This window comes from Plodia interpunctella, chromosome 21, assembly GCF_027563975.2.
Source record: "Plodia interpunctella isolate USDA-ARS_2022_Savannah chromosome 21, ilPloInte3.2, whole genome shotgun sequence".
Lineage (NCBI taxonomy): Eukaryota > Metazoa > Arthropoda > Insecta > Lepidoptera > Pyralidae > Plodia > Plodia interpunctella.
The window spans coordinates 6,035,875-6,051,525 of NC_071314.1; the positions used below are offsets into that span (position 1 = coordinate 6,035,875).

At 34.2% G+C, this 15,651-nt stretch overlaps 1 protein-coding gene across 1 annotated transcript in view; it reads left to right on the plus strand.

Moving 5' to 3' along the window:
• The first annotated feature begins 1,908 nt into the window (after positions 1-1,908).
• LOC128679360 (T-box transcription factor TBX1-like) overlaps positions 1,909-15,651 on the plus strand; it is a 33,141-nt gene continuing 19,398 nt past the window's right edge. Inside the window, exon 1 of the mRNA XM_053761536.1 lies at positions 1,909-2,052. Coding sequence (XP_053617511.1) covers positions 2,004-2,052 — 49 coding nt within the window. The 5' untranslated portion in view covers positions 1,909-2,003. The remainder of the gene's footprint in view (positions 2,053-15,651) is intronic.

Below are 15,651 nucleotides of genomic sequence, written 5' to 3' on the forward strand. Positions count from 1 at the left end.
TCAAACTGTGTGGGCAGTGCGTTTCAGGCTCCGCCTACACAGCATCCATCCCATTCTTTCCCATTTGAATTCCGTATGCGAGAGAAGAACGCAAAATATATGTCAAATTCTCCGCGCCCATCACAGAAAACATTTAAAGATATGTTACTGGCAAATTAGAATAAATGTAGGTAATTTATTTTAAAATGTTTGAGAATAGAAGTATTAGTATAGTACCTATTTCGCGAGAATGACAGATTGAACTTGTTGTTTTTGTATGCCGTCCTATTACGCTCTTGTAACTCATTAATTTTAATATTAGGAAAAGTAGGTACCTATATATCTTAGAATGAATGAAATACAGCTAAGTAGTTTTATATAGATATAATTATAGATATACCTACTTTATTTTTTATGTATGAAAAGTTGAGTTATGTTGACGACTGTTGGCGTGGCGTGGCGACTATGGTACGAATGTGGCGCGTCGATTGAATTATTACAAAGAGTTCAGACAGAAAATATACCCATCCCATTATCTACCTATCTTATAAAAGTATTTCCACATACAATTTATTATGATAATCACTTTAGAATGATTGTTCTAACCAACAAATAGGTAGGTAGCAGTGCTGGATTTTTTTTCTACGAGTGTAGGTCACTTTATTACCGCAGCCCCATGCATGTACCTTTTTAAAATCCGTTTCTATGTAGAGAATAGGATTAATAAATTTACGATAATTAAGTATTGACTGTTAGGTAGGTATCTCTTTAAGAGTAGGTACTTATATCCTAATCTACTTCCCTCCATTTCGTGGGTGTCATAATGAGGCGACTATATATAGTAGACTTGACAGGTGAGGGCCAAAAAGCATCAACAGCATTCCCAAAGATAGTTACGGACGTCAGGCAGACGGACAGTCGTTAAATCAAGATACAAAATTTGAAAATTTTTTTTTTATCTTGAGGCACTACGTGGCACCTTTTCCATATGAATATCCTGTATGTATCCTATAGGTGGTAAGGTTAATATTATTATACTTACATTTTGTTTACATTGCAAGTTTATAATGGGCGCGAAACTGCGGTGTCGATTGAAATCAGCAATCGTCAGCGCACGCCGATTGAACGCTGAATGTTGAGAGTGACTCATGCGCATACGGATACGAGTGATGAAATGTGATTGCGAAGATTGTTATGGTTCTGTCTATTTTTTATGTCGATCGATTTTATGTACTAGATATAGGACCTAGTTATTTAGTGCACCTAACTGTGATAATCCAAGGCAGGTGTCTCTGTGATGCTAGGAATTGGAAAATCAGCAAACTCGTGACTAGGTATTGCGATCGATTTGATAGTAGAGGAAACTTAAATGCGATCGGCGGTTTACCTACTTAATTTTAAAAAGTATAATATAATAAAAATAGCGTTGTTGATGTAACAAACAAACATGTGATGTGTTCGTGGATGGATGGAAGACGCTTGTCAGGAATTGTTTGCAGTTTTGTGAGATTGACGAATGTGAGTCAACGTGTTTAGGATGATAATATTGTGTTTCTCTAAGAATTTTTTGTAAGCGCCTATTTTTTTTATTTCTTACTAAATACTTTAAAAGGATACATATTGTGTACCGTTGTATTTAGCTAAATAAATAAATAAATAGCTATTTATAAGTGCTACATAAATAGGTTACTGGTGGGAAAAATAGCAAAAATCTTGTAAAATATATATTTTTTTGTTAAAATTCAACAGTAGCGACAATGCACGTCCTATCGGTCATATAACGCATTCCTCAGTTGCTCCGACCGTTTGGCGAAAAAAAAAATATAAAACGACCACAACAATTTTCCCCGCCAGCCAGTCACCGCAGAAATAAACACCCCAAATAAGGCCCACCTCCCAATGGGCGGGAGGCGTGTCGACGCTTGTCGACAACCGCCGACGACAGACCCGCTCAACTCTCGGGTGCGCGCGCGCGTCTTGCAACCTGATTTATAGTGGCTGCTGAAAAAATAAGTGGTGATGTGATGGAGGGTCAAGAGTGGCGAATGGAATGGCAACAGCAGCGGCTGGACGGTCAGTGATAGTGATAAGTGATGCGGCGTGTTTAAGGGTTGATTGATTTTTGGCAGTGTCCCTGCTCGGACTATAGTCATAGGGGTTCGTGAAACCAAGTATATCGTGATCTGTCTAAGTTTTATATAGCATATCTAACTAATACATGTTATTTATAATGCATACTTAACTAATGTGTACATAGTTTTTCACAGTTCTAAGTCTACATTAGATAGGTTTGTGTTTTAATTTAATGTGGGCCGTTGAGTTTGTTTATGTTTCAAAATGTACAACAACTCTATACCTAAGAAAAAATAAAACTTCAGCTCTATATTTTTATACAAATGTCGCCTATAATAATCAAAGTGTTTAAAATGAGTATTAACGAACTTAGAATGAACACTTTCATTTGTTTGTCAAAAAATGAAACCAATGTCTAAAGCAGATTGCTATTTATTTATTTATAATCTGACGTGTTCCACTACATTTAAATAATGAGATGGACAATTCAGGACTCTAGCGGGAATCGAACTTATGCCCCTCCCTTAGCTAGTTTCCATTATCATTAAAATTCAGGGAAGGTAGGGCACGCCTTCTTGCATCCACGTAAAGAAAAATTGAAAGGTCATAAATAAATACTTTTTTAAAATGTCTAACTGTACCTATGTCTCTGACTGTACCTATGTCTCTACTGACTCTTTTCTAAATCATATCTTCTTTGTTAAACTTATTATCCAAAAAAATGGATATGTAAGGTTTAAAAAAAATAAGTATTTCATATCTTAATTACCTACATAATTACCACAGAAAATTTTTTGTTTGTCACGTAATTTTTTACAATGTGTACAAAATCATAAAATCTTCTCTTACATTTTCTTTGCGGAAAAAAAAACAGTTACCTATCGGGTGCAGCTGTATCGGTCGTGATTGTGTTCAAAATTATTTTCGCATGCATTTCTTTTCTACAAAATCAATATTTACAATTTATTATGAATCTAACGAACTAGAGAACGTTACTTAATTGCATTTGTTTCCAAAAATTATAGCACCTAAAATGAAAATCGTACACGAAATTATTATGCCGGCACCACACTATCACCGAATTAGGACAGTTGCGGACGCGAATGCATTGCGTACACATACGTATTACAGCTATTATTTATCGCAATGAAAAACCGGTAATGTATACCGAATCCGCCAAAGTTCGGCAAATTTTATCGCGATAATCTATAGCCTAGGAATACAAAACATGCTTGTAAGTATTTAGAAAAAAAAAACAAAGACTTTTAAAAATGCCTCGTATGCAAAATCTCTGGTTCATTCATCTATCCATCATCGCCGACGTACGCGCATCCGCCGCGCGACAAAGATGCGCGGATGAAAGAAGCGCAGCGACAATCACACGTTTTAAATGCCGCGGTGTCTCTTGCGCCGGTTTTTTTTCGACATTTTAAATTACGGTCAGATTTTTTAGAGCCTAATATTATCATAACAGACAAAAATATAAAAATACTTAAACCTTTGTCAGGTGTCACACTAAGTAAATAAATATAAATAAATAAATAAATATATTGGGACAAATCACACAGATTGAGCTAGTCCCAAAGTAAGTTCGAGACTTGTGTTATGGGATACTAACTCAACGATACTGTATTTTATAATAAATACATATATAAATAAACATCCAAGACCCGGGCCAATCAGAAAAAGATCATTTTCCATCATGACCCGACCGGGGATCGAACCCGGGACCTCTCGGTTCAGTGGCAAGAACCTTACCACTGCGCCACCGAGGTTGTCAAAGTTGGTTGTAAGTACCTATCTATCGGTGAAAACCGTACGAAAATCCTTGCAGTAGTTTTAGAGTTTATTGCAAACAGACAGAGCGAGACAGAGGGGCAGAGGACTTTGTTTTAAAATAGATTTGTAAGGATTATAATATAATACCTAAACAACCATATCTCGGTATGCAATTGGCATGTAATACAACGCTTTAAAATGTCTTTACTATCAAGTTACAATCTAGCACTTCAAAGCTAAAGAAACACAAACATGTCAATTGTAATTAATGCGCTATCGGGGTGGCCGTTTTTTGTAGTAATTAGTAGTGAGCGGAGTAAAAAAACTTGGCCACTTAGACGGCTGGCTAATCGTTTTGTAGCATAGTTATTTGGACATATACTTACACAAAACATTTTCAATGCTATTATTAAAATAAAAATAAAATAAAAACATTTTAATGTTTATGAATATTATTACCAGGACACTACCAGGAGAACTAAATTATTTAAAAACTAGAGGTCTGTCCCGACTTCGCTCGTGTAAAACCGTAATAAAAAAGTTGCCTATGTCACTCCAGAAGGATTCGTCTATTATTGTGCCAAATTTCATCAAAATCGGCCCAGTAGGTATTGATTTTATCCATTACAAATAAAAATAAAAATATTTTCTCTTTATAATTATATTAAAAATATATTCCTCAAAGAGTCCTCAAAGAGAATATATTTTATATTAAAAATATATTCTCTTTGAGGACCTCGGTGGCGCAGTGTCTTGGATGTCTATCTATATATGTATTTGTTATAAAATAAAGTATCATTGAGTTAGTTTCCCATAACACAAGTCTCGAACTTACTTTGGACCTAGCTCAATCTGTTTGATTTGTGTAATATATTTATATTTATAGTATTAAAATTGTATTTGCAATTGACATTTACTAATTCCTAAATAACCTTACAATATCTTTACATTATAAAACAAGTTCTCTATTCTGTATATTCAGTAGTTCTGAGAATCTGTTTTTATTCTCCATTTTAAAAGTACTATATGCACATACATTTTTACGTCATCATATTTTATCGTTGACGTACCTATGCACAAAAAGCGCACGTTATCTACTGCAGCCATAGATTCTTAGAAGCTATAACTAACCCTGTTTCAACACGTGCGTCTGAGTGCAAATGCAACGTTGCAGTTTTGAAAAAATAACGTTACGTTAAATTTATGGTGTGTGGAGTGCTATAGAGTGAGCAGTTTCCTTGTAGAGCGCAGTAAAGGTAAGTAAAGTTCTTTGATCCACGTCTATGTTTCCTACTAACAACAGAAGGATAGACAGACTTTTGCATTTATTAAGTACACTAAATGCTAAAGTTGCTGCTGCAAAGTAAAAATGAACAATATGCGTGAAATTTTTGGTTATCTGTAAAATTTTATCATTATTAGATTATTTTTGCATACAATTAGAAAAAAAAATTGTAAGAAACAATGATGGTAACCCATTCATGACATGATTAGGAGGGACCAACATTGATTTTTAAATGAGTTTCTTTCTCAGCAGTGGTTGTTCCAAAATTGACATTAGTGTTTAGCTATTTTAGAAATTACTTATAAAATGCGACGAAAATGTGCCTCAATATGTAATACTATTTAATTTCTAAATACTTAAATGATTTGAATTTGATTTTCATATTCAGTTACAAGATACAAGGTTCGTTTTTATTTTGATTTGTTTTGTTACTTACGTCACAGAGATTATACAATACTTCCAGCTTCAGTATAACAAATTAATTAATGGTTTTGATCAGAAATCGATCAATAAATAAACTAAAATATTGCAAAATATACACCATCTGTAAACACGAATAAAAAAAGAAGAATTTAAGGCCGCTCTGACACACAGATACAGATATTAGCTACGCTAAGGGTTTTTACTATCAAGATACGGAGACGCTTGTAAATTATGCAGATAAAATCTTGGCTCAATTGATAAAAAGGTGCAATAAAAATAGGGAAGCATATATTTTTAAAAAATTTGGAACGGCTATATAATTGTCTGTATTGGTTTACAAATTTTAATCTATATCTATACTATTTATTATTATAAAGAGGTAAGCGTTAGTGAGTTTGTATGTTTGAGACGGGTAATCTCCGAAACTACTGGACCGATTTCAAAATTCTTTCACCATTAGAAAGGTACATTATCCAAGATTGTTATAGGCTATATTTATCTCAAAATTCCCACGGGACCGAAGCCCCGGGCAACGTCTAGTATTATATGTAAAAGTCAATTAATTTACAATTTATTTTTAGATTGAAAATGCAATGAAATCAATTAATGACAGTAATTAGTGCCATTTAATCGTTTAAGTACCGGATAACATAATGTCTTTTTATCTCCATTATAATATAATGTATTAGCTTCCGCCCGCGGCTTCGTCCGTCCTTTCGCGCGTCCGCTTATTACTTATTATTGTCAATATCGCGGGTTCTAAGCAACGTATTGCGATTATACCAGATTTTAAGTTAGACCATCCGCTATACAAATATTAAAACCGTATCAAATTCCATCCAGTAGTTTTTGCGTGATGCGTGAACAAATATACAGACAGACAAAAATTCTATGTACCTACACAGACATAGATCGCTTACAGTTTTATATATATATGTACAAATATTATAAAAATCCTACTCAATAACTCATATTCAGTGCGTACCTACTGGATGCTTTGTCTGTCACATAAATTGTTTTTGTCTGTCTGTTTGTTTTTTGTCACATTTCAGTTTAGCATCGTCATCTTCCGACCACACATGGAAGCGTTTCAGACGCATTAAAAAAACATTAAAAGTTAGAACGAATCAACCATTTTGATTTTGTAACGAATATTTTCATTAATTTGAAATATATTATTGATATTTTTATTAGATACCTATTACATAGTTAAATAATAATAATAATAAAATGTTTATTTCGGACATAATCCATATATTGTTAGTAATATATAAAGTAACTTAAAACTAGTGTTAGTAACAGAAAAAAGTATGCAAAATATCACACAGAGGAACAAAACAGTACAACACAGTACAGTTAAAGAGACACGGCGATAGAATCAATCCTACTAATATTATAAACGTGAAAGTTTGTGAGGACGTATTGTTACTATTTCCCGCAAAATTTACTAGATCGATTGTTATGAAATTTGGTACACGTTTAGAATCTGGAATAACACATAGAGTAAGTACTTTTTATTAATCAAATTATGTTTAAATAGTTTTCTAAGAAAATAATGTAAACACATATATTTTTATTACAAAACTACAACAACAACTCGGGTACAAACGTAATAAATTATACACCCAAACTTTCGTCAGGAATCACACTATCTATTGGTGTAAACCGCATACAAATCCGTGCAGCAATAGTTTTTGAGTTTATCGCGAACATACAGACAGACATGGCAGTGTTTGTAATATGTACAGCACTGTACGTAATATTAAGCATATATAGCAAAATTCATTCTGTACTCCTTCTCATACCTGTTTATAGTCAAAAATGTAAAAAACGAATATCTTTAGGTGATTTATCTTTTCATAGCCGTATTCCTCATGGCTGAGGGTCGTGGTTATTACGTGGAATGAAACACACACAACAACTTTCTTGGCATTATTAATGGAATGGTTTGCCATTGCCTTCTCCATTTCACACACAAGTTAATAAGATCAATCAGTGTGCAGGTTTCCTCACGATGTTTTCCTTCACCGTAGCAAGTGCGGTGGTCGATGAAAAGTACTATATATGAGTCAGATTGGTATACAAACTCATGTGGCACGAGTAGGATTCGAACCTGGGACCTTTTGATCCACAGGCGGGCGTCTTAATCATTACACCACCACCGCTTCCCAAGGAGTAGGTGATCGGAAACTAAGATGCATTGACTTCGAGTGGTTTGTAAAACATAATTATTATCTATGGTAAAACACGGCGAGATAAGATAAGTGCGTGTGGAGCTCCAGACTCCATATGTGATTGTGTGATTTATGTTACCCTATAGCTTTTTATAGATTCTCTTTGCTAAGTTAAAAAACCTAATGCGAAGTTACAATTGTAGCGTGTGGTTCCACCCTAGGATAGGACCGCTCCATATCCTGGCGTGGATCGTACGAGGCGACTAAGGGACACATATCCTAGGCATCTGATAGGCAACAATAACATTCTCAAGGAGGATTGATGTCAGACAGGCGGCCTGTGGTGAAATTACAGCCGAATCTTCAAAATTTTAAGCCAAAAAAGCGTAAAAATAAACCATACAATTTGATGATTTTGCTCTATTATTTTACTGCCTGACGTTAACCCTCCTTGGGAATGCCATTGTAGCCTATCAGATGCCGATGCTGTGTGTCCCTTAGTCGCCTCGTACTACATCCACGGGAGGATATGAGTAGTCCTATTTTAGGACGGAACCATACGCCACACTGTAACTAACTTAATAATTTGCATTATTAAAATGTTATGTTTATTCAAAGTAAAGTAATTATTTAAAGATTAAAATATGATATTTTTCTATATATAGGTAGTACATTCTCGATCTCGTTCTAAAAATATTGCTTTTCTTGTCGTAAATAAGTGATTAGAGCGATCCGTCAGTCGTCGAGCGATGAGTTGACGGCCGTCAGATGTTGGCTGTCGATGGTCGTTCTCTTGAGAAAAAACTGTCAGAGCGTTTTGTTTGAGCGGGAAACAAATGAGCGTAAATTACTTTCTGTGTGATTTTGTATGGATCACTTTCCTACTAATTCTACTAATCATACATATACAATAAAACTGAAAGTAATAAATTATAAATAAATATATTAGGACAAATCACACAGATTGAGCTAGTCCCAAAGTAAGTTCGAGAATTGTGTTACTCAACGATACTATATTTTATAACAAATACATATATAGATACACATCCAAGACCCGGGCCAATTAGAAAAATATCATTTTTCCATCGTGGCCTGACCGGGGATCGAACCCGGGACCTCTCGTTTCAGTAGCAAGAACTTTACCACTACGCCAGCGAGGTCGTCAACAAGAGGAAGTATGGGCTAATGTCTGTACATAGGAGATATTAAAGAATAATAATTATAAGTGCTTTATGGGCTTAAGAGAAGAGTCGTCTTGTATATTTTTTAGAATTCTTGTGTGTCTATGAAACAAACGCGGACGAAGCCGCGGGAAAGCTAGTAATATAATAAAAAGGTTAAAACAGACTTTCTGTACTGAAAAAAACGAAATTGTTTTATTGCGCGTTGATGTCTTTTTCTTTGCAAATGTATTTAATTGTAACAATGACAAAATACCTAATTATCCTACTAATTTATAAATGCGAAAGGTTGTGAGGTTGTATGTGTGTATGTTTGTTACTCTTTCACGCAAAATCTATTGGATGGATTATTCTGAAATTTGGTACACGGGTAGAATATATCCTGAAATAACACATAAAGTACTTTATATCCCGAAATTCACGGGCACATAGGGTACAGTTTGTATCCCGAAATTCACGGGAGCGAAGGCCTATTTTTGAATTAATTCATCAAATCAAAGACAAAATAAATCATACTTTACTCTTATGAAGAGAGTAAAATTGAAGAACCTTCAAGAGGTTTTAATGAACTAAAATAACAGGGATAATGATATATTCGAATGTCCTATGTTATTTATAAAAAGAACCCTTAATATGGACCACCTACAAAATAATTATAAGTACCCGTTGACATTCCGTTAAAATTCTCACGGTAAAATAAACTAAACGCAAAGCGTTTAAAGTGGGAGATGTTGAAACAAAACGGATCTTGGCGTACGGTAAACAAAACAAATAAGTGACGATCGTATACATCGAAATTAAGGCTATTTCTGACTGAAGATTATGCTATTTTTTTCGAATCTTGGATAAACTGACGAAAAGTTAAAATTAAAAAAAATCCCAATTTGAATAAGTAAATACGATGGTCTACATTTTTTTTACTTCTTTTTTGTTTGCAACTAGGATTTTTCCACGACTTCGCTCGTGTGTACTTTTAACACCCTTAGGGCTAGAATTTCCAAAATTCCCTATTTAGTGTTCACTGCACCGCATTTCAGCAAAATTTCCGATTTCCTTAAAAAATATGCAGATTTCTACTATAAATATTTTATTTTCCCTTCATAAAAAACCTAGTGTCTTCTACTCAGCATCATTGCCTGAAGACTGATAATGGAATACGAAAAAAAAAGGAATACGGGTTTTCATTTTCTTTCAACAAATTAGGACATAGTGGTGAAATTACAAAGTGCGAAAGTTCTGGATAAATCTAACTGGCAATATACACGCGGCTCTTGTATGCGCCGGCGGCGCCTATATACGGTCGGTCTGTGGGAGTATTTAGGCATCATACGGGAATCCGGGATAATCCAGACGGGTTAACAGGATTACTTTGTTTTAGGAGACTCTGATGGGTTATGACTCATGACGATTAAGATTCTAACGGTAAATATTACTAGAACTACTGCTTGTACTAAAGTCACAGTATACTGAAAAGTATTAAGTCTTAATATATATATATATATATATATATTTAAATATTTTTAATCAGCACTCAATCACAATCATAATATGTTTCAGTATACCTTTTGACCATGTACTTTATTGTGTACTTACATTATTATATTACTGATAAAAAATTATACGTACATTTATTTTTAAAAAATGGTAAGCCCTTCCGGAGTGATAGGGGCCAACACTGTTTGAATGAGTTTCTTTCGGCATTTCTTCTCAGCAGTGGTCGTTCCGAAATGCTAGTAGTATGTGGCTTTGGCAAATATCATTTAATTTAGAATATGACGTGAAAAAGTGCCTGTGAAGGCCTAATTTATGAATAAATGATTTGATTTTGTGAAATACAATAAATACAAGTATGAGTGTGAAAAAATTCATCGCATTGAAAACCAGCAATGTCAATTTTTATATTTATAGTTATTTCTCACAAGCTCCAAACTACTAGCGTTTCAGAACGACCACTGCTGAGAAGAAATACTGAAAGAAACTAATTTGAACAGTGTTGGTCCCTATCATGTATTTGAGAAACCACGTAGACATGGATTCCTAAAATCTCGATTACTTACAAGCGGAAAGAAAAATTGGAATCAAATCAAACAATATCCAATGCTAACATCAACACTACAGACCGACATCCACAATAGTACTTCAAAGAAGTTATTACGACGTTCAAAATTAAATATCAATAACAAACACACGGACAGTTTATTTTGTTTTGCGGTTATCGCCGCGCACCGAAGACGGTCCCACACGATTGCCCCATTGCAAAGCGGAGTGGCAATTTAAATTGGTAACATATAACAAAACAAATTCCTCTGCCGCGTCTGTCTTTTCGCGATCAACTCTAAAACGACTGCAGGGATTTTCTCATCAATAGATACTATGATTACTGATTAGGTGTAATTTATAACATACTAGCAGCCCGTCCCGGCTTCGCTCGGGTAAAACCATAAGAAAACTTTCTCAAAAATCACTCTATATGGATAATCAGATTTAATTCAAAATAATTGAAGTTCAGTTTCAGTAACAACGTGAATTCAATGGTGTTTAGCGCTGAGCTGTCTACTCATATTTTTAATTGACAAAATTTTGAATAAGATTATTCGCTATTTCTTTTAACCCTCATTTAACTACCCTAAAGGTCAAATTTGAAAAAATCCTGAAACACGGGTTTTATTATTTTTGTTGCATAGCATTTATGCCAATTATCAAGTAGGTCACTAAAGATTTTCTTTATTTTTCACACAAACTTTACCTCCAATGTTTACCCCTTTAGGGGTCGAATTTTGAAAATTCCTTTCTTATCTGAGCACTACGTAATAACCTAAAGCTACTGCCCAAATTTCGCGTTTATAGCTTCTATGGTTTAGGCTGGCCGTTGATTAGTAATAAAAGCTTGTTCTTTTACATTCACCCGAGCGATGCCGAAACGGGTTTAAAAAATATGTAATGTTAAGCAATTTTGTAAAATTGTTTTATGTGTTAAAATTTTTGTTAAATGAGTTTATTTCGGTATATCGTCTCAACAGTGGTTATTTATAAGTTTAATCTAAATCTGAACGTATACAATGATATTATGATTCGCTTGTAATCGGCTTAGAAAGTTTGACGAACGTGTGGTCTGAGGGCCAATTTCACACGAAGATTGTATAATATAGGACAGTGTTTTACGATAATATGTTGTTTTCACAAATTGTGTTATGCAAATCCTTAGACTTTGGGGTAAAAACTTTATCTGTAGCATGTATAGTTTTTGAGATACAGATGGGCCCTCAGACCACACTATGAGGACTGAGGGCCTTTCGTAAAACATCGTAACTCGCTTATATCGGCTTTCACAATATGTAATTCCAATTTTCAAAATTCTTTTGGAATGTTCACTAAATCCCAAGCATAATTTAATACAATTTCTAGAAGTGGGCCCTCAGAGCACACGCACATGATTTAGTTTACGATTAAATTAACGCTCTGTGTAAAACTAGTTTTTTCTCTACATAGGAATATTTCTTGTACGGAATTTATCCAGCAAACGTAAATTGCACATTTAAATCAAATTAATATAAATCAAAATAATTCAAATTATAATAGCTATTTTATTTATATTTTTGTCTAGATTTTTATTACTATAACATATACAAAACAAATGAAACTGATTTATAAAATATACTATTTCTTTATTTACTCCACCAATCAATAAAGCTACCAAGTTTCGGAAGTGCTCACCTATTTTGTATTTATATTTTACTACACAAAATTCTTAGTCCGATTTACTAAGGGGTTGCGATATATCCTCTACACTTGTACAGCAGCGGGTGTCAAAAATAGACGCGATTCATTTCAATTTACAATGTAATTTACGAGTTCCCGATGATATTGAAAACAAACAAATCCATTTTTATACGAGCAACGTCCATTCATTACAATTTGAAGTTTAGAAATTTGGTTTACTTTTAACTACGGTTTGTTATTCGGGTAATACAACATTTGTATTTAACAAATAATTATATTCTTGCTCGCGATGTCTTTTTCAAGCTTTTACTGTCCATTGTTTGACATTAAAGACGAATTTTAAAAGTATATATATACTAGATGTTGCCCGGGGCTTCGCACCTGTGGGAATTTTGAGAAAAAATATAAGCCACAGCCTATTATAATAGTAGTGTTTGTGAGTTTGTGTGTTTGAAGCGGGTAATCTCCGAAACTACCTAGCCGAATTCAAAAATTCTTTCACCATTCGATAACTACATTATCCAAGATTGTTAGAGGCTATATTTTATCTCAAAGTTCCCACGGGAGCGAAGCCTCGGTAACATCTAGTATAATATAAAATTTAACGTGAAAAAGTGCCAGTGAAGGAGTCATTTCTGAACTAACGATTTAAATTTGAACGGTTTCGTTTTTCACATATAATCGACGGGCACTGAAACAAGTTTGAGTTGGTATACCATTTGCGATTGTTTACAGGAACATACATTTTATTCTCACAGGGCTCGAATCAAGTTTTTATAATGTAAACACCACAACCACCACATGCTCTTGTTTTGCGTCTCATCAGTTTGGTATGAAACGCCTAAATTATGATGTTTCAGTATGAAAATAAAAGTTTCTATTCTTTAACCGTAACATCATAGCATTAGAATAGTATAAAACAAAGTAGCTTCCCGCTGTCTGTCCCTATTAGTCTTAGATTAGATCTTTAAAACATTTGCAACGGATTTTAATTCAAATATTTTTTGTTTGCAAATATAATACCTATAAGGCAGGCTGGAAAAGTTGTTTAGGAAAAAAAAAAAAGATTAAAATTATTTCACACAGAGTATGCATCGCGAGCTTTGGGGCCGTTGTGGCTTATTGTTATGGCGGCTATATAATATCGGCATACATTGGTGGTATTTAATTGCGGCAAATAAAAGCTCTCTCATACAAACTATGCAGTGGTTTGGCGATATTGTGTATAGTAGCCCGCATTCTTCAAAGCGCAAGTGAAGTTGAAGTAGCGGAACGTACGAAAGTTTTAAGAATCATGAAAATCATAATTCGAACAACCCTAACATGGAAATATGTAACAAATCGTGCGCAACACCCGCAAGGCGTGCGAGCACTAATTGGGCTCATTTATCCGTCTCAGTTCCGACGTGGGCGCATTCCGTGTCTGAGGGGCGCGGGTGATTTGTAATGGGCGAAATATTTTTTTGAGAGGGAAACGGTTAAAGATCAACGGTTGCAGACTGAACGTGTAGCGATGTTTGTTTATTGTGAAGAATTACAATACATGCGTGCACTCGTACGCATACGCGTTTTCATTGGCTTTAAAACTAAAGCTTTTGGCGAGCTCAAATGAATTCCAGCTTGCGAAATATCGAGAGAGAGCGGGTATGCAATCAACAGATTATTTTCGATTAACCAGACTAAACCATCTTGAACTTCCATTACACTCTTCCACTAGTCCTTCAATATTAGTTCTTAATTATGTAAACACAAGGAAATATGTTTAGTTTGGCAGTTAATGTATGTGCCACGAATGTCTCTATTACATTCACCGACTGTTGGCGCCTGCAATGCAATTTAACACTCATAAATGGTATGATATCATTGTTTGATGGTCTGAGAGGCCATCAGTGTTTCCTGAACGACGTATTTTGATTTACGTCGCCACCAGGTCGTCACTTCCCGCCCCACGTCATAACTTTACAGAGGTTATAAAATGTGGAGAATGCTTTTTACGATTGAAAGGACTTGATAAGTATCTAGATGAAATTTCTGTAAACCGCCATACCTCTCTTATGTTTCCACTTCTATATTTGCCTATTCTATTGATATATTAAAACCTCCTCTCCTTTGGTCAGCATTTTTATAATATTCTTAACATTACCTATATCTTATATTATTCAAATTTTAACATTTTTACTAAGCAGAAAAATATAAACGTGATTGATTCACCACACAAAAGGATTATGCTATATGCTTTTGAAATGCTGCTTTTTTTTAAACTCATCTCCTTGAAAATTACCTAAGTTGCTTATTAAATAACTTATTTATATTATTACTTATTTATTATAGTCGTAGAATTAATTACGGTTATAATAATATCCATTTAAAATATTTGACTTCCAGTTTTATAGATAATCAATCGATTCCTTCTCCACACTATCGTACCCACCTATAATTAAATGTTCCCAAAGATATATATCCGAGTGGAGAGCGCAGGATTTATTTGTTTGACATTTAGTGGAATTTCGTTCGGTTGGATAAAAATTTGGGAAATAAATAATTGTTTCAAGTTTCAGTGTATCGGTTCACCATTTGTCTAATTTAATTTTTATTTTGGTCTTGATACAAATTCTAATTTATGAGGAACGTATACCGGCCACTTGACCCATACAAATCTTTATATTTTTTGAGTGTGTTGTTAAAACCATTAAATAGTAGATTTTAGCTTTCCCTTTTTTTTCTAAATTTCTAACAGGTTGAAATAACAGGATCAAATTTTTTCGACTTACTTCGTCGAAGTTAATTGTTTGTATTATAAACACAAATTATTATTTGACAAATTAAAAAAACCCGACTTAATATTCATTTCGCTCCATCTTTTGGACGGATGAACCGATTTTGATTAAACATATCTAAGAACCACCGCATAAAAATTAGCTATGAAATGAAAAAAAACGTATCCAAATTGGCTCAACCGTTGATGAGCCACGTACAAAGACAGACAGACACGCTTAGCGGTCAAACTTATAACACTCCCATTTTCGCGTCGGGGGTT